This window comes from Mesoplodon mirus (genome assembly GCF_964341445.2).
Source record: "Mesoplodon mirus genome assembly, chromosome: 20".
NCBI classification, from domain to species: Eukaryota; Metazoa; Chordata; class Mammalia; order Artiodactyla; family Ziphiidae; genus Mesoplodon; species Mesoplodon mirus.
The window spans coordinates 11,767,518-11,787,496 of NC_138996.1; the positions used below are offsets into that span (position 1 = coordinate 11,767,518).

The 19,979-nt window shown below is 38.6% G+C and overlaps 1 protein-coding gene across 2 annotated transcripts in view; it reads left to right on the top strand.

Annotated features, from left to right (window-relative positions):
• NSD3 (nuclear receptor binding SET domain protein 3) overlaps positions 1 to 19,979 on the top strand; it is a 107,137-nt gene that overhangs the window by 54,024 nt on the left and 33,134 nt on the right. Inside the window, exons 5-12 of one of the 2 annotated variants that reach the window (XM_082608517.1) lie at positions 1,978 to 2,132; positions 3,652 to 4,167; positions 5,874 to 6,000; positions 10,001 to 10,101; positions 12,228 to 12,273; positions 15,220 to 15,350; positions 15,729 to 15,857; positions 16,501 to 16,627. In XM_082608517.1, coding sequence (XP_082464643.1) covers positions 1,978 to 2,132; positions 3,652 to 4,167; positions 5,874 to 6,000; positions 10,001 to 10,101; positions 12,228 to 12,273; positions 15,220 to 15,350; positions 15,729 to 15,857; positions 16,501 to 16,627 — 1,332 coding nt within the window. Of the gene's footprint in view, positions 1 to 1,977; positions 2,133 to 3,651; positions 4,168 to 5,873; positions 6,001 to 10,000; positions 10,102 to 12,227; positions 12,274 to 13,179; positions 13,772 to 15,219; positions 15,351 to 15,728; positions 15,858 to 16,500; positions 16,628 to 19,979 lie in introns of those variants that run through there. The other variant, XM_082608516.1, reaches the window with a different exon arrangement.

The window sequence follows — 19,979 nt, forward strand, 5'->3', positions numbered from 1 at the left end:
ATAAAATTAACTATTAGGGAAATGAAAGGCCTCCCCTTACAAAAAAAATACACGGTACAGGATCCCTGATCATGGGCCTAGATGTCACGCAATGTCAAATTATCATAGTTTCTAGATGCTCACTCTTACCTTCTCTGCTTATTTTGTGGCAGACTGGCTTGCCCTGGGAACCACACTCAGAGTAGCACTGCCAGAGAGCAGTGGTTCTCAGGTGTTTTGGTCCCAGAACCCCTTTTACTCTTAAAATTTGAGGACTCTAAATGCTTTTGTTTACATAGGTTATATCTATTACTGTTTATGTTAATTTAGAAATTAAAGCTGAGAAAAATTTTAAATATTTACCAATTCATTTTTAAAAAGCTACTGTAATATTATTAATTCTGTTTTCATGAAAAATACTTTCTCAAGCAAAAAAATTGAGAATGGTATTTTTACATTTTTGCAAATCTCTTTAACGACTGGCTTAACTGAAGACACTAGATTCTCGTACCTGCTTCCACATTCAGTCTGTTAATGGTTTGTTGTTTCGGTTGAAGAATATGAAGATAATCTGGCCTCACACAGATGTGTAGTTGGAAAAGGGAAGAGTATTTTAATAATAGCCTTTTCAGGTAATTGTGGGTATATTTCTTTGATATTGCCCCCAAACTCAGCAAGTGGTGGGGTAGTTGCAATATGGAATCTGAAATCCTATCAATAAACTTTTTGTACTCGGTTTCTGTCTTGCACTTTGAATGGATCGTTTGCCTTTCATGACTTTGTAACATCATACGTTGGCCATTTAAAAAATATTGCATGCATGTTTTCCAAATGTTGACACATTCCTTTATAGATATTTTTAAAAGCACATTCGTTGTCACCACTTACTTCATCAGAAAATTCTTAGATTATTTGGAAATTGGAAGACTCATAGGGGCAGATACTAGTTTTCCAATATTTTGCTTTTTCTTGGAAGATCAAATTTTATTATTGGCAACAAATACTATCAGCTGTTTTCCTTGAAGGGACAAACTTGCTTGTTCATTTTTGAGAAAATACCTGCCAAATTCTCAAGTTCAAATAACCATAGTTTTTCTCTTAGTCATGTTCCATGAGGAATTGGCCAGTTCACCGTGAAGTTCAATCACAGAAGTACTTTCCCTCAAGGCAGTCTTCATACTTGGAGCACGCAGAAGTGCTTTATGCACCCTTGCCATTTTGTCACAAGGAATACTAGAAAGACGTGTGTTCAAGGGTTGAGATTTAGTAAAAGTAATTTTTACTGCTTCTTCAAGGACATTAAGTAAAACTGGCTTTTTTGTTTGTTTGTTTGTTAACTGCCAGCGTATGGCTGCGAAGGATACGGCACTAGTATAATTTGGTGTCATCACTGCCTTTATCTGTGCTCAGATGCCAGCAGTCTGACCCACCATTGCTTTTGCTGTATTAAGTGCAAATGCCAACATCATGAAAAAGACAACATCTTGGTGTTATTGTGAAGATGGTTTTGACCTTGCAGCATCCCTGGGAGAGTCTCAGTAGCCTGTCCTCCCCTTACCACCCCCAGGTCTGTGCGCCACACGTTTATGTCATTAGAAAAGCAGTTTGACCAGCACTTGGCTTTTGAAAGTCCAAGAAAATATGTTACGCATTTTTTTGAAGGAAAAATTATTCATTTATACCCAGATTTGTTTGTAAAAAGGTTTGAGGCCAGTAAAAATAAATTGTGTAACCAAGGTCACAAATCTGACAATTAGCAGAATTTCTGATTTTTTTTTTCTCTTAAAACTTGCTGTACTAAGTTTAATCGTTTGGGGTGATTTTTACAGTAACAATTAGTTGTGTTATTGATAGACGTTGGATTACATCTTTGGACAATCCAAAAATTACACGTTTTAATAGGAGTAAACTAGGGAACCTGGCTTAGGTGCACATTTTTGGCAAAGTATATGTGGCTGCGTATGCTCTGAAATGGCTAATAAGAATTTTTACTTACAGGTGCCCGGGAATATCACGTCCAATTTTTTAGCAACCAGCCAGAGAGGGCGTGGGTTCACGAAAAGCGGGTCCGAGAGTACAAAGGTCACAAACAGTATGAAGAACTACTGGCCGAGGCGACCAGACAAGCCAGCAATCACTCTGAGAAACAGAAGGTGACTGATGACATAGGAACATGGTCAATTGAATGTGGACTGTAAAGGACTTAATAATTTAGTAGAGCTTTTCATACTTGAATTCAGGCAATTAGAATGACTTATTTTAGTCCTCTAAGTTCAATTTTAATAATTCATTGTAAGTGTGTCAGTAAATTTTATATGTCATATAAACAACATTATAGTCCTACTGAAAAGTTTATCTGCTTAATACAATTTTGGATTCTATTTTGAATTGAATTCAAATGTACGTAGTCTAGTAGATGCTAGTGAAATGTGGATTTTGACAGAGATTTTTATGTTTTTTCCTATTTCAGCATTTCCCCCTAATTCCCCTTTATTCTTATTTAGCAAAATTGTTTTATGAAAGTAAGGTTTAAAAAATATTTAGTACTTACTCTGAGACAGGCACTGTTTTTAAGCATTTTATATATGTATTAATCCATTTAATCTTCATTACAACTTCGGTGAGGTAGATACTATTATTCCTATTTCTGCAGATGAAGAAATTGAGGCACAGAAAGCTTAAGTAGCGGGTTCAACCAAGGTCACACTAGTGATGGAACCAAAGATGTTTGTTGTGGTGGTGGACATACTAGAATTTTGACATGAACTCTTGATAATCTGTCTGGTTGAGATTTTTAAACTCAACTAATTTAGTGTGGGCCTCTGGTGATTCAGAACTTTGTCATATTTTCACTCTAAGCTAAATATTTTCACAGAGGATTTTGATTACTTTTATCAAACTTAACACTTCACAGATTTAAATAACAGTGTTTGACATATACTGTACCGTCTCCTTGTTTCATTAGCTAATTTCTGGCTACCTCAGTCTAACCCCCTGGATAATTCCTAATTGCTTTGCTCATCTCACATACCTTTATTCAAAATTTTCTTACCTGTTTTGCCAATCCAAAGTCTTCTGATCAGGACTCTGGAAACTGTGATGCAGGTTTATTTTTCCTCTCATACAATCCTGTTTTCTTGTGTTGTATCCATTTCCACGTGTTCCTCAGGGCTCTCCTTTCTCTGCATTCTTCCCCTGTTTGCATTCTGGCACAGGCTGGCCGCTCAGCTCCAAATGCTGGCTCTGTGCCACTTACTTAGCTTTGCTGTGGTCTGGGTGGCACCCCTGAGCTTTAGGGTGTCGTCTTTAATGTTAGTGTTTTATTGGCCCCTGAAAGTAATCCTTTCTGTAATCTTTCTTCTCTCTGCCATCATCATTGCCAGCTTTTTAGGAATGTGACATGAGGAGGACGACTCCCTCTTGGAGGGACTTGTCCAGCAGAGTGGGCGACAAACAAGGGTTTACTGTAAAAGAGTGGACCTGCATGTCCTCGATAGCAGCGCTGATTCATCAAAGTCATGGAGTTAGAACATTTCCCTTGTTTGACTGAAGACCCTGAAGATGTTTATGCATACCTGGAAAGATGATAAGACCACATGGGAAATACGTGTTGGTTTAACTGTCCCTGTTAGATTAAAGCGTGTTCCATAATGCCTGTATCTTTCTTTACAGATTCGGAAACCCCGGCCTCAGAGGGAACGTGCTCAGTGGGATATCGGCATTGCCCACGCCGAGAAAGCGTTGAAAATGACCCGGGAGGAAAGAATCGAACAGTATACTTTTATCTACATTGATAAACAGCCTGAGGAGGCTTTATCCCAAGCAAAAAAGAATGTTGCCTCCAAGGCTGAAGTTAAAAAAACCCGAAGGCCAAGATCAGTGCTGAATGCTCAGCCAGAACAGACCGGTGCAGGCGAGGCGGCCTCCTCACTATCAGGTACTGAAATTCGGAGGCACAGCCAGAGGCGGCACACGAGCGTGGAAGAGGACGAACCACCTCCCGTTAAAGTAGCCTGGAAAACGGCAGCTGCGAGGAAATCCTTACCAGCTTCCATCACAATGCACAAAGGGAGCCTGGATTTGCAGAAGTGTAACATGTCTCCAGTTGTGAAAATTGAACAAGTGTTTGCTCTTCAGAATGCTACAGGAGATGGGAAGTTTATCGATCAGTTTGTTTATTCAACGAAGGTACCTCCTTTTTTCATGGGTTTTTTGGGGGGGACCTAGGTATCTAGTAAGTAGTCAACCTTGGCATTTAAAAAAAAACCCAAAAACACAAGGTCATAATTTGAATACCCTTTGTATTCACTGCACTTGAAATGTACAGTCAGTTTACTCTGTTTAAGATGGGGGCAAAAAAGACATAGGCAAAAAAGCTTTGTTTTTCTTCTTTTTTTTTCTCTCTTTTGTAATATCCCCATCTGTACTAGATTAATCTTGAGCTGTGCAGCCAAAATTGAGCTGAGCTCCCTAAAATCATGGAAAAAAACTGGGCACTTTGCCTGTTTCTGGTTTGTGTGGTTAGTTTTTCTTAGTTGCAAAGTATGCTTCTTATTAAATCATTTCTGTCAGTTATCTGAATTAACCATTGTAATCATTATACCTATTGCGCTGTTTGGTTGCACCAGCAATTTTGTTTGGCTCATGTTGACCTGGGATAGCTAATACATTTTAGAAAAATACCAGAACTGTGTTTGTTCTGTCACAATGAACTGTGGTGACAGCTTGTGTAACGGGGTGAAAGTAGCCTCTTCAAACTGAATGCCTCCCTCGACAGCCCTGGGCCTCCATTTAGGGCACTTACACTTTAGCTCGAACACTTTAAAACTCTTTTACAACATTTGTAATTTCTATTCCGTGTATCTCTTCACTACCCTCCCAGCCGACACCACAACTGTGGGCTCGTGAATCCAAACGTAGTGGCACCTCATGGATGTGCGCTATTTTTAAAGAATTCTGTGCTTATTTCCTAACGTTGTCATATGCACATTAAAATAAATATAGGTACGCCTCATCAGTGATATATTTTCCTAAAAAAAAGCATAAGCGTCCTCCGTTAACCTGTTTCTGCCTATAGGTTCAACTGATTTCAGTAAGGCGAAGCTCCTTGGAAAAAACTTAAGTTACAGTCCCCACTTGGTTCTGTTGACAGCTTTGACTAGCAAGTAAATACTTTGCATCTTTTTCGAATGCAAATTGGCTTCTTTCTTGGAGCTGGTTTTTATCTGCTTTTGGATGCACAAATCAAACTTTGTCACACACCCCCCCCCCCAAAGAGTGCTATTTAAATCAAATTTGAGATAAAACTGACCTTTTAAAAATGAAAGCTTTAAAAATACATATACTCTATTTATAAATCACTCCTTTATTTCACTGCATTAAAAATACCTAAAATGAGACAGAACTGTAATTGTCCCTGCCTTCTCTCTGCTCCAAATTGCTTATGGGGTGCACATTTTCGTCATACTTCTGTAATCTAAGGATATCCTTGTCTTTCAAAGACGTGTTGAGATTTTTATCTGTAGTAGGGTACTTTACCACATGAAAATGACTATAGTTCTCTTACTGTGATATGGGTAAAGGGAGAGACTATTCAGACCAGAAAATATTTTGGTTTTGACAGAAAATTAGATGATACAGGTTTATTTTTTAGTGATATTCATCATCTGGACTTAGAAAACAGGTTTTTTTCCCCACATAGTCTCATTGTACATTTTAGAATACATTCTGATGACTTAATAAAATTGTTCTGATAATGGCTAAGATAATAAATTAACTGCAATCAAAGACCATATAAAATCCAAGCACATTATGATGGTCTTAAGGCATCTTTATAAGCCAATGATGCCATTTGCCTGGTAATCACCTGTTTTTTAATTTGCCTTATTTTGAAGGGAATTGGTAACAAAACAGAAATAAGTGTCAGGGGACAAGACAGACTTATAATTTCTACACCAAACCAGAGGAATGAAAAGGCAACTCAGAATATGTCATCTCCTGAAACAACATCTGGTCCTGCAGGTGGGTATGAATGTAGAGTACATTCCCATTTGAGTTCTTGGTTCTGCTTGACTGTCACATGGCAGCTTTGTTCCTAAGAAACCTTTAGTTATCAAAATCAAATTATATTTTAAAAATGAAATTGTAAAAGCAATTATTTCAATAGGAAAGAATGGTTTAGGGGCCAGAGAGCTTTACTGATAGTAATAGTAATAGTTATTTTTCCTACAGGAATTTCAATAATAGGATTCTATGATGAAAAGACTATAGTTATACAGTCTGTACATATCTGCACCATTTGATGACCTCTGCATGAGAACAACAGCTTTAATTTTCCAGCACTGTTAACACACTCTTACTGTTTCCTCCTTTATCCCCTATTGGGCACAACTTGGTAGACGCCCACACTCTTTCCATTATTCTTAGGTGTGCTAGATGTCAGCAGTTGAGGGGCTCGGGCCTGGCTCTCTTATAATCTTCTCTGATTAACAGATACCATGAGTTGAAAATCAAGCTGCGTTATTGTCGCTCAAAGAAGAAATGCCTGTATTTAGTAAGATCGTGCCTTTGGAATAGGCAAAGTAATTTTCATTAAGAGATTGACTAAGGATCTTATAGAAGCTTAATTGAGTGTCTGGTGGGTTTGGTTTATATAACAGTATTACTGCTGCATACAGCTGTCAAGAAAAGAGTTAGATACCAACCAACTTGGTCATTTGAAACCTTAGGAGGAAGGAGTTTGTTTCAATTTGTTCTTTTTTTTTTTTTAATTTTATTTTTTTATACAGCAGGTCCTTATTAGTCATCCATTTTATACACATCAGTGTATACATGTCAATCCCAATCGCCCAATTCAGCACACCACCACCCTCACCCCCTGCCGCTTTCCCCCCTTGGTGTCCATATGTTTTGTTTTGTTTTTTTTGGTTGGGGGTAGGAGCTTATTAATTAATTTATTTATTTATTTTTGCTGTGTTGTGTCTTCGTTTCTGTGCGAGGGCTTTCTCTAGCGTGGCAAGCGGGGGCCACTCTTCATCGCGGTGCGCAGGCCTCTCACTATCACGGCCTCTCTTGTTGCGGAGCACAGGCTCCAGACGCGCAGGCTCAGTAGTTGTGGCGCACGGGCCTAGTTGCTCCGCGGCATGTGGGATCCTCCCAGACCAGGGCTCGAACCCGTGTCCCCTGCATTAGCAGGCAGACTCTCAACCACTGCGCCACCAGGGAAGCCCTCAATTTGTTCTTTAAAAAATTTTTTTGGAACCTAAGAAGTGACCAAATAATTTTCTAGAAGGATTAAAGTCTTAAGACCCAAGGTAGTAATCTTGGATCAGTAGTAACTCAGGCAAGCCTGTAATTGAGTGGCACTAAGGGGTAAGTATTTTTGTAAGGGAAATTTTGAGTAAGATTCTTCTTATTATAAAAGCTAAATAAAAACAATCATTATTCAGGAAAGTTCATTATTCAGGAAAGAACTTGCAGGCCTTTATTTTCAAGAAAGGGCCGCAGGATAGGGAGAGGTGTTGCCATGTATGGGACAGGGCATAGTAAATAGAATGCCTTTATTCAACAATGAGTTGGGAAAGGAAGCTGCAGTAAAGTAAGGAGGGAGTAGCAAAGTCCGGAACCAGATTTGCAACTTGTATCACTTCAAAATACTGTATAAAAAATGAAATTATAATGAAGCAATGAATAATGGACTTAGAAGATTTTGCATTAATTAGCCATAATTGAAAATGGTTGGTACCTTCTTGGATCCCACAAGACTCTTGGCCTCAGTACTCTGTAGTTAGGTCTATCAGTTTTGTCTTCTTTCTTTACACTAAACTGTTAGTAATTTGTCTGAATGTAAGTGTGATATTTAGACTAGGGGGATCATTATTTAAACATCTGCATTCTCTGAACTAGGGAGAAAGTAAATTCTTCATAGGATATTAGATTGGTCTTAAATATTAAACTTTTACTTTTAATGGAGATTGTTTTTTCTGCCCCTCAGCTACTGAACATTTTATCTTCATGTAGTCTTTTCATTTCAATTTAAGTTCTGCTGTGGATTTTCCTCCTTTTCCTTCTTCTTTTTTTTTTTTTTTTTTTTTTCCCTAGTGAAAGCTAAAGGTGGAAGGTTATAATTCTTTATATCAAGAAAAAGCCCAGTTCCTTCCTCAGGCAGACATAGTGTAATGAGATCGTGAATTAATGTTGCAGCCTTAATTTAGGGATGAGCGCTCTAAAGCTTTGACCTTGGTTTAAATTTGGTTACCAGCTGTAGTTGATAAGCATATTTTATCTTTTTACATGACCATTTTGTTCCTTGTGAAAATAACTTCAGTAGTTGAAAAGTCAGAAAAGAGACCCGACCTCCCTTCAGAAACCAATTGCACCGTTATCTCGTTTGGTGTAAACTACTCATGGGGAATTCTCCAGCCTTTTCTTAGTAAATTTAGGTGCTACACAGGGTGTGTGGCACTGCTACATTTCTGTGGTTTGAGGAGTTGTGTCTGCATTTCTACCAGATTTCTAAGCTATTTTCCAAATCCAGAGATGCTCACTTCTCCTCTCTTAGAACATAAACATAATACTTTTTAGTGTCTTTAAATGTAGTAGAGTGTATATGTTCTTTGGGTAGCTTTCAGAATAATTTTAAGGAGTCACCACATTGCCTTATCTTTATAAGACAATAGAGCAAATATCATTTGCCCTTGCTAGAGCAATTTTGTTGTCGTTCTCAAAACAAAGTTTTTTGTTTGTTTGTTTTACGCAGTTCTATTTTCATTTTCCTCTTCCCTGGTAGGTCTTGAGTGTTGATGACTATACTGAAATACGGATCTCTGGGATACTCAGGTGTCTGTGAGGGTAGGATACCTGTTGTCTTAGTTAGCATTTTCATCATTGTAAGGAAAAGAGTGAGAGTAAAGGACACCTTCATTTTGTGACTTCTCTGATGGAAATTAATTAAGCACAGCTCAGAAACAATACATTATCACCAAACTACCTACTCCTTCCCCCCAAAAAATAGTGGGATCCTTCTTTGTTTTGGCTTTGAACAAAGATGAGGAAAGCCCTTTCCACCTAGACAAGAACAATGAAACCAGAAAATTTACAGGTGACATGGAACACTTCACTGAGGTAGCTTCTGCAAGGTGATTATTATCTAGCAAGGACCGTTTAGGTGGTCCAAGCACTGAAAAGATGGAGAACAGCTGTGCTGAAGGTATCATTCCTTCTTAGGGTCACAGAATGAATCATTCTGTGATTCATTCCTGACTTAGTGTTTCTTCACATTGCAGCCTTCAATCTTAAGTTTTATCCTTTCCAAAATGGGGTCCATGTGAGTTTTCTTTCAAAGAATTGTACTGTTTAAAAATCTTCATAGTTTCTTTTTTTCACCATTTAATATTAAATAGCTTGATAATTTGTTTCAACCAGTTTTCCGTGACTAATTATTTCTAAATTATACAAGTCCCTAGATAGTCAAATTAATGATTCCGTTTTAGTCCCATTTTTGTGCCTTTCCTGCTTTTTTCCCTTTGGTTGTTAATGATATAACAATAGCAAAACCAGCACCTAGCACTGTTAAGCATTTTACGTGTAGAATTAATTTATTTGTTAAAATGCGAAATATGTAGTACCAATTGAATTTTGAACCATTACTTCCTAATGTCAGCTGAGAATAAAATCATTTTCATCCATCCCCTCAGTCCCTTCAGCCCTTCAATTATTATGACCTAAATGTGTTTATCTGCTGTTTTGGTTTGACTTTACAACTTTTAAAAATCCAATCCCTCTTTATCTGTATAGTTCAGAGTGCGTTATGACTCCTAGTCTCAACCCATCAGCTTTTACAATTTGATCTATACAATTTTTTTAATGTACTCCCAAGTGTTTAATAGTTTTTTAATGAGTTATCGTTAAAGGACCAAAAATAATGGATAAGAAAAGGAAGGAATTTGGTCAGATCTTAATTACTTGAATGTCAGTTAGTCAAGTGAGGTTTTATTGTTTGTTCGTTTGTATTATCTTTTAGGCTCAGTAGAAAAGAAGCAACAGAGAAGATCCATTAGAACCCGTTCCGAATCAGAGAAATCCACTGAGGTCGTGCCAAAGAAGAAGATCAAAAAGGAGCAGGTTGGCTTCCCACATGTAGAGGGTTAACCGTCGTATTTGTGAGTGTTGTGACTTATGCTGGTGTCTTAAAAGAAAGAGAGACTCCCCCCACACTGGCTTTCCTTTCCGGACTACCTAATGCTTCTGTCCTGGTGAATCCCAGTGCCCAGTCCTGATACAACCATCCCTGTGATGCTGCTTCAAGCATTTTCACAGAAAACAATCAGGCTTCAGGAGATGGGAAGCCAGTGGTACGAGACTTTTAAAGAATTCCTCACATTGATTTTGACATTTCAGTTACGAGCAAAATGATTTCATGTTTTCGTGATTTTTATTTGGAACCATCATTGAGTTCCCTTTTTTTTTAATTTTAATTTTTGGTTTAAGCTGCTGGTATATATTATTTTTATTTTTTAAACAGACCAAATTAATTTACCTATAAGAGTTTTATTTAAGAAAGATAATCATAGATGATCTGGTTTTTCTGTTGGTATCACAGATTTTTTGGAATGTTATTTTCCCAGTGGAATGGCACTCACCTGTTACTGGGTTATCAGATACACACTATTTACATAAAAAAAAGGAGGGGCATTTTGACTGAAGGGTATTCAGCCAGTGTAATCAATACAGCAATAGGCATATTAAATTACCTTTTCAAAGAAATTTTTGGAAATCGTTAACTTCTTTAACTTAAATTCACAGTCAGAATTTTTCTTAATTTGTTAAAGTGAAAGAATATCCAGTTTTATACCCAGACAGCTGCTACTAAACAAAAAGAATTGTGAATAGTATTAGTTCCAATAAGCTTTATATTTTTAAAACCACTTAAATATGGAAGAATGTGAAGTTTTCTATTTAAATTATTTCCTTCAGAGTTTTAAACTTCCAAACTTAAGAGGTGATTTTGTGGGTACTCTATGGTATCATCAGATATGTAAAACAGTTTTCCCAGAAATATTTAACAAAAATTTAAATAATATACTAATTTGTCATTCATTTATCATAATTAGCTTTCATACTTAGGAAATTATATTCCAAAAAATCTTTCTAACCTCTTACAGATCTCCAGTATTCCTTCACAAAATGAAGTTGTGATTTTGCCAGCTGGTTCCCAAATTCAGTCTGTGACCAGTCAGTCTAAAATTAATAAGGAGAATGAGTACAAAAAATGGGACGGATTGTTAATGCCACTGTGTTTATAGTTAGTAGTAAAACAATACCAGTGATTGTTTAGAAGATTTTATATTTGTATTACTAATTGTATCTTATAAAAGTACTTCTGTTGTATGTTTTTTTTACTTGTTGTAAAAAAAAATAAAAAATTTTTTAAAAAGCTTAGAATAATCCTTAAATATTTACAAAATGTGTTGCAACATGCATATTTCACCACTCAGAGAAACATAAAATCCAATTCATAGCTTAAGCAGGAACTCCTTCAAACGGCATCCTTTCTTTAATTCCAACGGTTCAATCCTCAAATTACCACGTGTTTTACATAAACATTGGCAGAATAACTTCTGATCTCGCTCTCCTAATGTAGGATCAAGACACTGTTCATAAGACACTCAAGAAAGTGCTTTTGCAATATCACAAACTTATTTTCTTAAGTTTGTACTAGCAGCAAAAGTATTGAGCTTCCAGCTGTATGGAGCCCTGTAGCACTCTCTACAGAGAGGGTCCTGATTCCCAGCAACTTAGATGTGAGTGCAGGCGCGGAAGGGTCTTAAAGTGGCGTGAGTTACATTAACCTGAGTATCATAGTAAGTAAAAATTTATCCTAACGTCTTTGGGGCGGGAGGGGTTTATAGCAACATCGGGACTGGTTGCAGAAACAACCCCTCTCCTGCCTCCCAGACACTGAGGAAAGTATTTGTGTTCTTTTCATATACCAAGGGAATGGTGGGAAAGGTCATTGCTCAAAAGCATGTGGCTGTGTGTTGTCACTTGGCATCCAGCACAGGCAGTTAGGATTTAAACCCTCCCTGACCCTGAGACAGAGAACTTTACCAGAAAATGGGACCGAGTCCAGATTTCAGATACATTAATCGCTCATCATTACTTAGATTGATCGAAGTATTATTTTTTTCCCTCTGTTTATTAAGTGAAAAAAAATTCCCCATTAATGCTGTATTTTTCTGTCCAAACAGGTTGAGACAGTTCCTCAGGCTACAGTGAAGACTGGATTACAAAAAGGTGAGTTATTATAATGTTGCTCTGCATTTCCTTGATTAAAACCAATTTTAAAGAATTATTTGTACTTCATGTATTTTTGTGTGTCTCTGTAAATCACTTGTCGCTCTTCAGTCGATAATTTGTGTGAAATTGAAGTATTCCTGTGTTTGTGTGTGTGTGCGCGCATGCGTGCGTGTGTGTCTTTTAGAATTGATCTTACTCTGTGCCTCCATGTGAAAAGTCTTATTTGTTTTGGTAAATTGGAGAACACCACGTGTAGGCTTGATACTGTTTCCAACTTTTCTCCATAAGATTCTGGGGTTTCACTGGTTTATAAACTAGGGATGTGACGAATCCACTTTTTTTGGTATTCGACTGAATACCGAATAGTAGCTATGTCAATAGTGGTCAAACATGGACTATGACAAATCAGACAAGACAACCTGATTGAAAAAAAAAATCTTGCCACGTTTATTTTTACAGTGCTGTAAAATCTTTTTGTAGATTAAAATGATTCGTAGCATATTTATGGCCATTATTTGATGACCTTATGCAGAATCTATTTGAGATATGCACAAAGTTTAAGAAACCTTAAACTTAAGTCTGTACTTTTCTGTGTGCAATTTGACTACAGTACAAACTCCATAGCATGATTCGTGCGTTTTTGGTGATGAGATCAGACTGTATTTAATACCTGTAGTTTACTCTGGGCAAATTGCATTATTTAAAAAAAAAAAAAAAAAAAAAAAAACACCAGCCTCTCTGCATTCTCGGGGAGAAGTCTGCAGCGATGGTCTCCGTGGAGATCCTCAGCAGAACTGAACAGCCTCTCGGAGGGAACACTGCTTGGCGGAGCTCCAAGAAAAGACATCGCGATCGCTGCGAGATTAGGAGGCCTGATTGCGTTGTGTTTCCACCATTCCACAGGGTCGGCGGACCGGGGAGTGCAGGGCTCTGTCAGATTCAGTGACAGCTCCGTCTCCGCAGCGAGTGAGGAAACTGTGGACTGAGATTCCTGTACAATTTCATCCCAGAAACTCCAGACTTGTAGTCTCCATGCAAGATTTCTTTGTCGGCGGCTCGATAAACAGTTCCTTTGTTTTCAGTTTTGATTTTGCCAATCATCATTATTGGCATTTTCCTGCCTGATTTCTTTTTCAAGACTCTGAACAATTGCTTTAACATTCAAATGATTTTTTTTTCTTTTCTTTTTTTTTTTTTTTTTTTTGTCTGAGCTGGATGGGTACAGCTTAAATCATGGGTCCAGCCTAAAAACGACCGTTTAACTTACACTGATCAATTTCAACATGGACTGTTTTTGGGTTTTTTTGGTTTTATTTTTATTTTTTTTAAATAAAGCGTCATTAATGCACATCTGCAGGGTTTTGCCAAACAGCCCAAACTGTATACATTACAATCATTAAAAGCTCTTATTTTTTTTAACATTAGTGCCGTTATCATGGAGAACAGCGTGGTGGCTGCCTTTGGCAGCCTGTCCTTTTTCTAGCATTTTCAGAAACTCATCGGAAATGGCGGTACCTGTGTTTCCCTTCGAAAGCCTCTCAGTACAGCACTCCTGTTCCTCTGTTAAAACTCCTTGTTAATCCAGTGATCTTTTAGGCCAAGGAAATATTTTGTGGTGGTGTTCTGGGTCCATACACCAGCAATGAAGGAGATAGATTTGTGTACTTGTGTTTTTTAATCAGCGTTAACACGGGCAGGCACCCTCATTTGTAGATGTAAGGAAACATTCAGTGAAAACCTTGTAGGATGGGATGTGATAACGAGGTTCCAGTAACCTGAGCAGTCTAACGAGGTCCACATCCTCCTCCACAGACCGTGGCCACACACCAAGTGCTGCTCCCACTCAGCCTTTGCGGATCTTCATGGCCTCGGGAGACCTGTTTCTCCATGGTCTCTTCTGGACTGCACACTTCCACCATAGCTTGCTGGGCTGATCTAGATGTCTGTTTGTTGTATGGAAATTTTGGGGGAAAAAAAAAATCTAAAACACAAACTGTGGGTTGAAATATTAACCGTCTCCTTGGTTCCTTGGTATTCACCGTGCCTGATCTGCACATTTCATCGTGGCTGTTTCTGTATAGCCTATACTGCATTAGCCCAAGAGATTGTTGCTTTGTAACTTTTTGCACTATTGTTTTGGCTGGATTTGTATTACACACCGTTTTAAAAAAAAAATTCCACACTATTCTCTGCCTTTTTTTTTTTTTTTTTCATATTTATTCCTTCCCTCACCAAGTCCACACAGAGGCCTCTCATCCAGCTCTTCGTGATTTGGCTGCACTTGAACATTGTCTGTTTACAGCCCTCAGCACTGTGCCTCCTAGATGGCATGACGTATGTAGCTGTGCCGCAGCACTTGTAACGGTCACAGTAAATGCCCTTCACGCAGCAAGTCTCAGATGAACAATTGTGAACATCCAGGATTTATCTGGGGGGCAATAATCAACTGAATTGCAAAATTCGGGGGAAAATGGCACTATCCGTGTACGAATCGAATACAAATCAAAGATTTGTCACATCCCTAATAAAAACAAGATGGAGGTGTCTCTGCGACCATATTTGTAAGCTACACAGTGTGTTGGGTTTTATGTCTTCCCCCTCCAAATTGAATGGTTCTTTGGATTGCTCCAAATCGATCAGCTGTCCTACAGTTTTGATAGAATTGGTTTTTAGGTTGGAACTTGGGCTCTGTTGCCCGAAAATAGCTTTAGAGCAGGAGCACGGAATGAAGTGTTTTAATAGAGCGGTTGTAAATTACATCACTCACCATCAGGAAGGTCAGAAGCTTATGAAATTTTGACTCGTGACTTCAGTGTTACAAAGAGAGCTATGCTTTTTTTTCACACTACAGATGAGATTGGGGAAAGAAAATATTCTCCCACAAAAAAATTAAAACAAACTTTAAGTACTATTTTAGGATTAATTTCGGTGTGTTGTATTAAGGTGCCAGCGAGATTTCAGATTCCTGTAAACCTCTAAAGAAAAGGAGCCGCGCCTCAACTGATGTAGAAATGGCTAGTTCCACGTACAGAGACACGTCTGACTCCGATTCCAGAGGACTGAGTGACCTGCAGGTAAATATGTCCCAGGGCCTGGGCGCAGTGTTGTCTCGCTTTGCCAAACCAAGCGACCAAGTAATGGTTTTGCTTTGCCTGACTTTTTCGGCAAGAACAGGGAATTTTTTTTTAAATGCTAGTAGTAAAGAAATCATTTTGGTCATTTGTAACTTACGGGTCTCTTAATTTTGCTGATCTCTTACATAACAGGAGCGTAGTTTTTTAATTGTAACCGTTTCTCTCAAAACACGAGACATTGGGTATCCAGGGGTTTTAGAAAGAAAGGAGGAAGAGGTTGTGTGAAGGTTTCTTTGAGCAAGTCTTACTAGGATTTTCGTAGCACCTAATCTTGAGGAAACTTGTTTTTCTTAAAAATGTGTTCTGTTTTCCATGTAGGTAGGCTTTGGAAAGCAAGTCGATAGCCCTTCAGCTACTGCAGATGCAGATGTTTCTGATGTGCAGTCCGTGGATTCAAGTTTGTCAAGAAGAGGCACTGGAATGAGTAGGAAGGACACTGTGTGTCAGGTAGGCAGGCAACCTGTCCTGCAGCTTGAAACAAAGGCTGTAATATCCTGCCAGTCATACACTTCCCTCCTGTTGGAGAGGGTAGTATCTTTCTAAGTTATGATACTGCTTTCAAGCTACAGATCCAAAAGCCACTTCTGGCTCTTTTCTTCCCTTTCGGAGTTGGAATACTTATTATTCACATGTAAGTGCCAGTCTTCATTGTGATACTACTCCCTTATTAATTGGAAGTAAATGGCAGATGGCTGACTTCAAAAACATCTTCTTAAATTGAAGTTGGTATTAAAGTTTTTAATGTATGATTTACCCTTTTTGAAAAATACTGCTTTGCACTGTGAAGAAAAGTTAAAGTATGCAGATTCCAAAGAAGGAATCATAAAAGATCAAGTATGACTTTTAAACTTTATACATATTGGGTCTGGAAATAGTTATCTGGTTCAATGGTTCTCAAAGTGAGGGCCAAGGACCAGCAACATTGGCATTGTCAGGATGCTTATTGGAAATGCAAATTCTCGAGCCCCACCCGAGACCCACTGAATCAGAAACTGTGGACATAGTAATCTGTGTCTTAACAGACCCCCCAGTGGTCCTGATGCCTGCTACAGTTTAAGAACAGCTGGGGTTTTTTTTTGCCATGTTACAGATCTGTGAAAGCTCTGGGGATTCTCTGATTCCTTGTGAGGGAGAGTGCTGCAAACACTTCCACCTGGAGTGCCTGGGATTGACATCATTCCCTGATGGAAAGTTCGTCTGCGTCGAATGTAAAACTGGTGAGCGTCCTGGTAGATGTGAGAAGATGGGGGTGAGGGTGGAGAAAGGGCAGTGCCCGCATCTCCCATGACATCACACTCTCTTACCATGTTTATGTAGCTCGTATCTCCTCTCCCATAGCTATTCCAACCAATTAAGACCATCCAGGGATTAGGCCTCCTGAGATCTAAAGAGCAGTCCGTAATATTATTGTCAGATTTCGTCCCTCTAGTGCCTTTACCGTAAAATCTGTCAAATCATCGAGATGTATTTATGTTTTATCTAAAGAGCTATACAAAGTTTGTAGAGTGAATTATTTTTCAGGTGGGCTTGAGATTTTTGTGCTCAATAAATTGGTTTTAAAATCCCTTGACTTTATAGACCAGAATAAGTGTCCATCACAGACTATAACCATGGGGATTGTATTTTTAGTGGAAAGATGGAACTATCAGAAATTGTTTTTAAAACATGGGGGTTTTGGAGTCACCATTTATTTCTTGTACTCCATGTATAGACTGCCACCTGTCAAAATAACTTACAGAGAAAGAAATATGTAAGTTCATATTTCTTCTCTCTGTAGCCATGATTCTAGTTAAGTCATGGAAAGCAGAAAGTAGAATTGTTTAATTTGTACCAATAAGGTAAGTGAAAAGTCACCTGGAGATGGCCTGGTAGTGCTTCTAGGAACCATGTTCACATGTTTCTGTGGGTTTTGTTTTGGTTTTGCTGTGAGGAACTGTGAGCCAATTGGATGTCAAGTACGTACGATATGCTGATCTTGCCTTTGATACCTTATTATTTTCCTCCTCCTTTCCTCCCATTATTTGGATTCTCATAGATACTTATTTTATTCTTTTTTACTTGTAGGCCACCAAAACTCCTTTGTATATTCTAGATTCCATTAGAACAGTAACTTTCTTTTTAACCAAATACTTTCTAAATGCCAGGTGCTCTTAGTACTAAGCGTTTTATCTTCTTATCTCATTTGCTCCTCACTACATTACGAGATAGATACTATTATTTCCATTTTACAGAATGTGAAACTGAGGATTAGAGAGTTTGTTTTCCAACCTTGCCCAGAGTCACAAAGACGCACATGGTGAAGCTGGGGTTCAGGCCCAGGAGGCAGAGCTTGACCCCAGAGTCCTTGCCCTTTCCCATTGCCTTCTGCCACCTTGACTCAGTCGGATGGGGATCCTATATCACATATCCTGACCACCCGCGCCACACACACACACTCACACTCACCTACATACACAGGCAAAAATTAAGCTACACAAGCTGTTTTAAACAAATAACTTGTATTTTTCCCTATGTAAAATATCATTTTATTTATCACATTTAGACTCTGCAGTAAAGCTTTTGAACAGTTTGCCAGCTGGCAGCCTCAGGGTCAGATTATCTGCACATTGTTTTATTTGGCCCTCAGAATGAGTTTTGAGTGTGTTAACATGGATCAGGCGCATACTCCTTGTTCCCCACGTTCCCTACCACTTTTTCTAAAACCCTGTCACTCAGTCATTGATGTAATCTGCCTGGCCCCATTAAGCCTGATAAATTACTGATAGGAAGGACCATGTATCTCAGTATTAAAACACTCTTAGGGCTTCTCTTCTAACTCTAGAATCCAGTAGAATTCTGCCAACAAAGGTTCGATATAATCTAACTGGGTACGCAACTAACAGAAAATTTAAGAAGGAAATTTGCTTTAAAAACAATTAAGTAGAACAAAGTTGGAGGACTCACACTTCCCGATTTCAAAATTTGCTACAAAGCTACAGTAATTAAAGCAGTGTGGTACTGGCATAAAGGCATATAAACCAAGGGAATAAAATAGGGAGCCCAGAAATAAACTCATATATATGGTCAAATTATTTTTTAACAAGGGTGCAAACACTGTTCAATGGGGAAAGGATAGTCTTTTCAATAAATGGTGCTGGGAAAATGAGATCCACATGCAAAAGAAGTTGGACCCTTACCTTATACCATACACAAAAATTAATTCAAAATAGATCAAAAACCAAAACATAAGAACTGAAACTATAAAACTCTTAGAAGAAAACACCAAAAAACCCCAAATAACCCAATTCAAAATTGGGCAAAGGACTTGAAGAGACATTTCTCCAAAGAAATACACAAATGGCTAGTAAGACATGAAAAACTGTTCAACATCATTAGTAATCCAGGAAATGCAAATCAAAACCACAAAAGTAATTATTTTTTAAACTGCTTTTGTTATATTTACTATTACATGAAAATCAGTTTGATACCAATGTGGTACACTACCAACATATTAGGAGTGAAAACTCAGATTCTTCAAACCATTGTTTAAGATCATCTACGAAGTCTTCTTTTGTTTATCAAAAGATAAAACACTTCACGTGTAAAAAGTATTACAGGATACATGCCTGATAAGTTCTTATACTGCCACTTTCTGTTGTTTAAGACAAATGTGATTTCTGGAAAGAAAGCATTTTCATTTGCCCTTTTGAATAAAATGTGTAACAGGCAATTTTACTTACTACTTTCTTATTCTAAAGGAAGACCATGTGCTAGTGAGGAGGGAGGGTAGTGGAAGCATGCCCATGCTGGAGCTCTAAACGTAAGTCTCACAGGGGGTTATAGCTCAGTCAGCTCTGTTAGTGTGACGGTACCACTAATTACAACAATTTTCATTTATATTAGACTTACTCTGATCATTATGCAAGGGAAACCCTATTTCATTTTTACATAGGGCAGTTTATGCATTAGGTAAAGTCAAACCTTTTAAACTTTAAAATAATTTTCTTTTAATTTTTTAAATTTCTTATTTTTGTATGTTTTTAAAAATTTTATTTATTTTATTTATTTATTTTTGGCTGCATTGGGTCTTTGTTGCTGCACGCGGGCTTTCTCTAGTTGCAGCGAGCGGGGGCTACTCTTCGTTGTGGTGCGTGGGCTTCTCATTGCGGTGGCTTCTCTTGTTGTGGAGCACGGGCTCTAGGCCCCCAGGCTTCAGTAGTTGCAGTGCACGGGCTCAGTAGCTGTGGCTCGTGGGCTCTAGAGCGCAGGCTCAGTAGTTGTGGCTCGCGGGCTCTAGAGCGCAGGCTCAGTAGTTGTGGCGCACGGGCTCAGCTGCTCCGCGGCATGTGGGATCTTCCCGGACCGGGGCTCGAACCCGTGTCCCCTGCAGTGGCAGGTGGATTCTGAACCACTGCGCCACCAGGGAAGTCCAATAGTACTGTTTTTAAAATAACTTTTAGGGCTTCCCTGGTGGCGCAGTGGTTCAGAATCCACCTGCCACTGCAGGGGACACGGGTTCGAGCCCCGGTCCGGGAAGATCCCACATGCCGTGGAGCAGCTGAGCCCGTGCGCCACAACTACTGAGCCTGC